An 8,591-nucleotide genomic window follows, 5' to 3' on the forward strand; every position below is an offset into this window, starting at 1 on the left:
CCCCCCCCCCTTTTTCCAAGATTCTGTCACTGTGGAGCTGTCACTTTCTATGCAGCTATCTGGATCAGCTCTTTAGTTTGATTTTGGAGTTTCTGTACCTGGACTTTGCAGGGCTAACCTGGAATGTGACCTTTTTGGGCTCAGCTAAAGGTGCCCATACACCTGGGATGGTCGTAAGCTTATTAAAAGCTCGTACGATCTGTCTATAATGGACAGGCAGATCGTACTTGCGATCATCGAAAGCCCGCCCCACTGAGGGGCGGGCTTCCGATCACTGCAAACGGGCAGTGTGCATGTGCGCACACCGGCCAGTTCAGCAGTTGTCGAACAAGCAGGCCACTAACCAGCCGAGAATAGTACGGGTTTTCAAGCCTGCTTGTTTGACGGAAGACGTGCGACCGTACAGTAGAAACGGTCGTACGCCTTCCATACACTGTACACTTATCGTACGATCGCGGGATTTCCAGCAATTCGCGTATGAAAAACGTACAGTGTATGGGCACGTTAACAGTAGAAATTTCATTTTTTTTCATTTTCTAGCATGCCCTTTGGGTGGCAATGTCTCTTCTGAGCTGCCCTTGATACCCTGAGGTGGCAGGGTATCCAGGGCAGCTGGATACTGCCTTGAGGGCTGGAACTAATGTGAATACATATTTTGTAAATTGATTACACTATCAAAAGTCTTCTGATGGAAAAAGTTCTGATTCCCTGTTGAAATTTCATCTTGCTTCCTGTGTGGTCACCGTAATAGGAAGTTGGATCTCTCAATAACGTGCATTAGTAAACGTCTGACAGAGGTTCTCATCTTTTTATTTTGGTTTGTACACAGATGTGCTGTTCTTGGTCACCACAAAAATTGAAGTAAAATCTTTCTTTATACTGACTTTATAAATAACCTAACAGTCCTTTCCAGTCTGTATATACAAAACATAAAAAGAAAATTTGATAGGAATGAAGAAGTATTAAGAATGTAAATTGTACAACTTTAATGTATCTGAGTGACTGGTTTTTCTTACACTTGTGCAAGTTTCGGACCAACTAATTGCATAATCCTATGCTTTTTGTAGATTTGGATTCTAATGATAACCAGGAGAGTGGAGGATTTTCTAATAAAGGTAATTCTGTGTGTTTGCTTTTCTTTTGATGCAATGTTGTGTTGTCTTTGGTTTTGGATCACATTAGAAACAAAAAACTAGAGCTTAAAGCACGCATTCATTTTAAAAGTGCTGACATGCTGTTCAGTAACAATTCGACCACTGGAGGGCAGTGGGGTAGAGCAGTATGGGAATGTTTTATGGCTCTTGCGAGAAATATTACTACACATTGATTTGTTGATGGAGGAAGATTTTAAGTCACTTCATTTTAAATCTGATTTTCAACCTTGACTGAGATTACATATATTTAAAATGCAAATGAAACCAAAACTTTGGTGATGGAGAGGGCTTACAACACCTGGATGGTTGTAAAATAATTTAAAAGCTCCCACGGTCTGCCCATCTTGGACAGGCAGATCGTACTTGCGATCATCGGCGGGGCTTGCTTCCGAAGATTCCAATGCCGCACGGGGAGACAAAAGACATGCGACCGTACAGTAGAAGCGGTCGCACGCCTTCCATACACCTGCTGATTATCGTACGATCGCGAGATCACCCGTGATTATCGTACGATAATCGGCATGTGTATGGGCGCCTTTAGGAAGATTCACCCTCTATTTGTCCTGGTGACCGTTAATCTCTGAAAGAAAATCACAAAAATGTTGGTTGTCGGAACAGGAATAGATGAAAAATCTTCCAATGGGAACGCTAGTTCTGGTGACTTCTTACTGACCACCAGGGATTTCCCTCATTTTGGAAGGATTTTCTCTCGCTTCCTCTTATGGCTATTGGATAGAAAATGAATGAAAATCTCCCCACTGAGACACGTATGACATAAAGGTTGACTGGTTATAACCCTCCCTTACTCCAAAACTAAAAAAAAGGTTTTTAGAGAGACAGAGCCAGCTGTCAAATCAGGCAACCGCGTTGATCCCAACAATAGTGTCAGGATCTTTTCCTGCTGCAGCGCAGCTTCCACTGCCATCATATAGCGAGCAGTAGCCCACTAAATGCTCACTTTGGCTCACATGAGTACATTAGTAAATGTACTCCTTTGACCCAAAAGAGGATTAAAGCCGAAAAAGTTTGGCTTTAGTTCCCTTTAAAAAAAAAAAAAAAGCATTTTTCCAAACTCTAATCAAAAAGGTATTTTAGTGTTTTGGCCTATTGGTGCCCTGTGTTCCCAGATTTTCTTTCTGAAAATATTGAATAGAAATTAAATCACAGAAATGAGAGTAAGGTTCCTTTCACATAGGCGGTCCAATCGGGTCTGCCTGTGAGTTTTTCAAGTGGACCCGATCGAACGCCCAATCTAAGTCTATGAGCAGCCGTGTGTTAAGGACTAGTGTCCGTTTACCCCTGACTCCAGCCAGGTCTGGAAAAAGAAATGAATCAGAGATCTGGATTGCCCCAGATCGGAAATAATCTGATGTCCATTTACATCCGTTTCCCCATAGATCGACATGGGGTCCGATCATTTCGGGCCTTTCACACAGACCTTTTTCCTCCGTCGCAAGATAGAGGGGAAGACTTGTCTGACACGGATGTCACAGCGGTGGCATCCGCTCCATACTGTTTTGATCGGGAGGGCGTATATGTGGACGGATCCCCTCCTGATCACCCTGTGTAAAAGGGGCCTAAATTCTTGTTGCTTTTATTGAAAGCGTGTTACATGTAATCTAAGCCAATGTTTTCGACCCCCGTGTGGCCCCAAAATGTTGGCTACAAATTCAAGAAGCATGAATTCATGCTTTCATTCCTGTGAGTGCTGGTGATTCTCTATTCAGTAGTTTGAGCAACGTAGGGCCATCTGTCGTCATTGCGAGCATCACTTGTAATGTTACAATGCTGTATGGAGGGCAGGTGATTCATAACAACATTGAGTGGATACACAGACGTATATTCAAGTGATACCAGTTTAATGTTTTCCCAAACTGTTTTATTTTTCACCCCTCTTTGCCTTGACATGATGGGGTCTCCACCTAGGTCATCTTTCCATCATATAGATAACATTTAAAGTCGTACGCCTCTAAAAAAAATTTAGGAATTCTTTGGGGAGACCTTCTGTACTACATAGAAATGAAGGGATTGTTCATAAAGTGCACTTTAAATGTGTTTAAAAAAAATAATAATTCCTGAGCAATAAAATTCTTTTTCTTTAAAGAAAATGGGTCATTTGGCGATGGTCCTAAGCGCGGTGGTTTTCAGAGAGGAGGTGGTAGGTAGATTTTGTTTATTTGGAAAGTTTATTTTTTATTTTTTTTTAATTTGAGAAGTTATGCTTTTTTATTTAAATTCAATGACATCTGGACTTCCTGATTTGTGATAGCTGGTTTACATGTTCATACTACTTGGGCTTTTCATCATTAGGCTACTGTTGCTCAAATTTGTAAGGCCACAGCCTGGTCTTTTGTTCACACTTTTGAAAGGTTTCTAAAGTTGATTTCTACCACCTCTGATGCTAGTTTTGGCAGAAAAGTTTTGTTGGGCTGATTCTTATGGTTGTTTTCCTGCCCCTCTGTTTGGACAGCCTTTTTGAATGTCCCTGCGTATTATTTCTTCAGAGCTGTGTCCATCAATGGACGATGTAGAAAATAAGATTTTGTTACCATAACATACTTTGTGGGTTGGGGCCTATTGAGGGACATGGCTCCCTCCCCTCATTTCCTTTCATACTGCTTGCTACAACTGGCATGTGTGAGTTAAGAGGGGATGTATTTTTTTTTTTTTTGCCTAGTGTCCATTTCTCCTGAAGGCAGCAGCATAACCTACATATATTTCAGAGCTGTGTCCCTCAATGGACTCGGAGAAAACGATTTTACCCCAAGAACAAAATCCAATTTTTTTGTCCTTCAGCCTGTGGGACAAGATGAGAAATCTAAAATCTATGGATAACCTCACACTCCTATGTATCTTTTTACAAGCAGTGCTTGGGTATTTTTGTGCCTGGGTCGATATCCACACTTAGGCTGGGTTCACACCTGGGCGTATTTTTTCTGCTAGTTTTTTTCGCGTTGTTTAGCGCTTTTTTTTGTTCAGTGAAACACGCTTTTCACTGGTGGTATGATTTTTTTGTTTTTTTTTTTCCTTTTCTCTATTTAAAAAAATGTTTTTTTTCACTTTCAAACTTCCCGCCGGCTGCGCCCCCCTGTGACGCGGCCACTCACAAGGGACGGAAGTCGGCAGCCGCCGGAGGACACAGCGGTGATGGCGGACAAGGTAATACCTGTACGCTGTATTTCCGAGTGTGGCTCGGGGTTACCGCTTTGTTAACCCCGATCCACACTCGGGAATACCAATGGAAAAACGCCCCAAAGAAGCTCCTGTACTTTAAGCGTTTTTCAGCGCGTTTCTACGCGGTGAAATACGCCCAGGTGGGAACCATGCCCATAGGAAAGTATGGGATTTTACTTGCTGGGCGTTTTACATCGTGTCAATCAGCGCTGTAAAACGCCCAGGTGTGAACCAGGCCTTAAGTTACATTTCAGCAGTTTGTGAACCCTCAGTTTTCAAGCTACAGAGCCGGCGCTTGTCAGAAAGTCGATTACCCTTTGACTACCTTGCTGCAGAATACATGTCTGGAGTTGGTCTGTTGCTGGTGGTTTTCAACATGGGGCATTTGACATCGAGAAAATGTCTGAGCCTTGATTTGAATGATGGTTTCAAATTCAGTATTTGTTCACTAAGCTTGTCTGAGCTCTGTGATTTTCACAAGACAATTAAGGGAAACGTGTGTAGATAACATACAGCAGGGCTTGAAAATTCCGCTTGTCAAATGAGAGTGGAAATTCCTTTCTGGCGAGCACAGTAATGCCCTACACATTTATTGATGGAGCGGGTGGCTTGCAATGCAATCCCCAGGCCCAGGGGATCAACTTGCGTTCCACTTGTGCTCCAAGCCTCGTTTTGAAGCCGGCTTCTTCTTCGGCACTGCAATTACACTGGCAGCGCCGCTGAGGGGACAGGTGAAGGAGAGGTCCGCTCTACTCCGCTGAGGGAGACACGAGAAGAGAGACCCGTCAACGGTGCACATCCCTACACCCACCAGCTTAAGGTGAATTACATTTTTTGTGCTGTGCTCTGGGGGCAAAGGGATTTCAAAAAGAGTATTAAAAAAAACACGTAACTATTATTCCATGTTTTTTGGCATCAAAAGGCTATAGGCTTCTGTAAACTAAAGTCTCTTGTAAAAGATGCTGGAGATAAAAAAAAAAACTACAAAATGTTTACTACAGGTTTAAAGCTGTAAAACTTGATATTTTGATTGCACCCTATTGCTATTTAAGCTATTGCTGTTATGTTTAAATTGACATAATAAAGCTATGTTGTAATTGCTGTTTTTTATATTTTGGACTCTTTATTCTAAAGAAAAATGTAATTTCATAAGCTTTAAGGGGGTGGGGTTGGGGGACTGGGGTGGGGTTGGAGGCGGACCTGGGCAAGGTTTGGTGGGTCAACTGGTGGAGAGTAAGGTTTTTGCCTGGCTAGTAGGTCTAGACTTGAAATTTTAAGCACTCACTTACAGTATATGTTTAAACCATCCTATACAACTGCTTTTTTTATGTTAATAGGACATTCTTTACTGTGCATGACCATTGTTTCTTGGATTTCTATTTTGAGATCAGACACATTTTTAATACATTTCTGTGTTTAGGATTTGATAATAACAGTAAACGAAATGGATTTCCAAAAAGTGGTGGTAAGTATTTGAATACCCCTTGCCCCTCATGTTATAGCATGTGAACTTGGAAAAATGTTTTTGTATAGATTCTTGCAGTATTCACACACTTTTTTTCTTAGGGAGGAATAGTGTGCAGGCCACTTGAGTGCAGTGAACCAAACATTTTTTACATTGATCATGTAATGTAATACAATTGTCTTAAAGGAAAACTATTGAGAGAGTTTAAATATACTCTTCCCAATAGATTAAGCCACCGTTTGAGTGACACTGCGGCTGTCACGCGCCGGCTCTATAGCTCGAAAACCGAGTGATCACAAACCGCTGATCTCTCAGGTTGTGGCTTTTGCCTGAGGGAGATCCCCCTTTTACCTCCAGCACTCATTGGCGGGTCAGACAGGGGAGGGGGTAGGTATATATAGCTGGCTCTAGAGAGGCAGTGTCCACTTTCAGTCAGGCAGCGGGGTGGATCCTGACAATGTTTTTAGGATCTTTTTCAGCTGTTGGCATATAGCGGGGAATAGCCCGCTATTTGCAGAGTTTGGGTCACAGGAGTACATTAGTTAATGTACTCCTGTGACCCAAAAAATAACTTAACCCAAAAAGTTTCGCTTTAGCTCTCAATGTGTAGTTTTTTGCTTTCTTTTAAGACATTTTTTATTTTACATTTTGTACTTTTTACTATTGAAAATAAAAGTGAAGCATATTCATTAAGTTAAACCTGCTTGATGACTAGTTCAATATCTCATCTGAAAATTCAAACAATTGTTATAACTTGAGAAAATTTCCATCAACAGAAGTGTTGAATGGATTAAGTAATTTTAAAGCTGTCATTTTATTTTAAATTGGATTTGGTGATAGAAATGAAAAGACAACAAGTTTTTTACAAACCGTGATGGTAAGTGTTTTACCAACAGCTGTAACTGTTAGCTCCTATTTACAAGCTCAGAGCCTCTTTGTGGGTAAATAATAAAAAGAAAACATTCTCTTAATTGGGCCGTACGCCAACATCCAGACATTTAAACAATTTAGAATTGAGCTGGATTAAAGATGTCTTGCTTTGTATTTTTTCACAGCTCAGTCACCTAACTCCCACAGTGTATGTTGCTTTTTTCCCGTGCTTCTGAGTGCAGGAGTAAACTAGGATACAGACTTAATTCCCAACCACGCTTTACGAAGGGGACGAGCTTAAGCTAATATGAGGGTAGCTGCTGTGTCCTTCAGTGAATGCAGAGAGAAAGATTTTACGATGCGTACCATAATTCCTATTTTTGTCTTCTGTTCATTAAGGACACAGCACCCGCCCTCATATTAGCTTAATGTGTTGCTGTCTATCGCTTTCTACTGACCTGAGTTGATGAAGTCGGAGCGTTTCGTCACCAGCGGGGACTGCCTTTGGCATGTGGTCTTTTTTGCCTAGCGTCTTACTCTTTCAGGTGGCGATATAAATCATCGGTCATTATCCTTATGAATCCTGCAGTGTCCTCCAATGAACGCATATAAATGTTTTTTTGGTGATCCTATGTTTCTCCGCATTCATTGAAAGACACAACACCCTCCCCTCTGGTTTTTGTCTGTGCCTCTTTCTACTGCTTTGTGAATAACTGAGCTGCTTCCAGCAAATTAGTGATGAGGGGGTGTGGACCCGCAGCAGAGGCCACACCTGGGCTGTACTTTTTTATGGTGAGAGCAAGCAAAAACCTTTAGTGGATACAGTGTGACATAGTTTCCAATTAGTGGTCTCTTGTCAAGTACAAAAATTGTATATGGCATCTACTTGCTCTGTTTGGCATCTGTGTACATTAAGGATGCATAATTGCTCATCCCCATTTTTACCACCCATCAACACTGCTGGCGTTTTACTGTGGATTCTTAGGACTGCCAATTTGTTGCGTTACCATTCGCCCTTTCCACTGCATTTAGTCTTTCCCAAGGTGCTGGCCTGTTTCGGTTTCAGGATCGATCACCATAGTGGGGTTATAGGATGACCACTTCCTTAGAGCAGTTGGAGCAAGCCTTATCATTTTGATTATAGAACCATACAAACCCTCCAGATCTTTTTTTTGTTTGTTATATACAGGGCTTGAAAAATTTGGCAGTGTCTCACCAGTCAGTCAAAAATTTCACCAGTCAGCATGACCTGACTATAGCCTTGCAATATATGTTAAAAAATTTTGGGGACAGATAGAGGTTTCTTTTGTGACCCCACGGGGGGGTTATTTTTTTTTAACTATATAATGAAAAAAGTACCATAAATATATTTAAAAAAAAAGTTTCCCTACGTTATGTTATAAAACATTTTATTCTTACCCATATTTTTAGTAAAACATAAAAGTCGGGGTCACGTCGGGTAAATAGACACCAAACATGTCAAGCCTTAAAACTGCGTGCGCAAAAAACGCCCATAGGCGACGAGTAAAATGCTTTTACTGCTCATCACTTTAGTGTTATCAGTGATTAATGGCTCTAGAATTATTGCTCTCATTGCGACATTTGCAGCGATATGTAAAATGTGCGGCGCAATCGTCTTCGCACGTAGGCGCACCCGACGCATATCTACATGTGTATGTGGGGGGCGTGGACTTAAAAAAGTTTTCTTTTTGATTTATTTTTTTGCTTCTTTATTTTTATATTACTTTTTGTTTTTTTTTACACACAACTTGATTGCTATTACATGGGGGGCTAAGAAGCCACCTATGGGATAGCTAATTTACATGACAGGTCCTCTTTATGGAGACATCAGGGGTCTCCAAGACCCCTAAAGTCACCTAGGGACCCCAAGAGAAGCTGATGAAGCAGAGATCGGCTTCATCAGCTTC

The 8,591-nt window shown here is 41.4% G+C and overlaps 1 protein-coding gene across 1 annotated transcript in view; it reads left to right on the plus strand.

The window, feature by feature from the left end:
* Positions 1-8,591, plus strand: part of DDX4 (DEAD-box helicase 4) — a 72,821-nt gene that overhangs the window by 11,975 nt on the left and 52,255 nt on the right. Inside the window, exons 6-7 of the mRNA XM_018562676.1 lie at positions 1,068-1,115; positions 3,259-3,312. Coding sequence (XP_018418178.1) covers positions 1,068-1,115; positions 3,259-3,312 — 102 coding nt within the window. The remainder of the gene's footprint in view (positions 1-1,067; positions 1,116-3,258; positions 3,313-8,591) is intronic.

Source organism: Nanorana parkeri, unplaced genomic scaffold (genome assembly GCF_000935625.1).
Source record: "Nanorana parkeri isolate BGI_ZX_2015 unplaced genomic scaffold, ASM93562v1 scaffold591, whole genome shotgun sequence".
NCBI lineage: Eukaryota > Metazoa > Chordata > Amphibia > Anura > Dicroglossidae > Nanorana > Nanorana parkeri.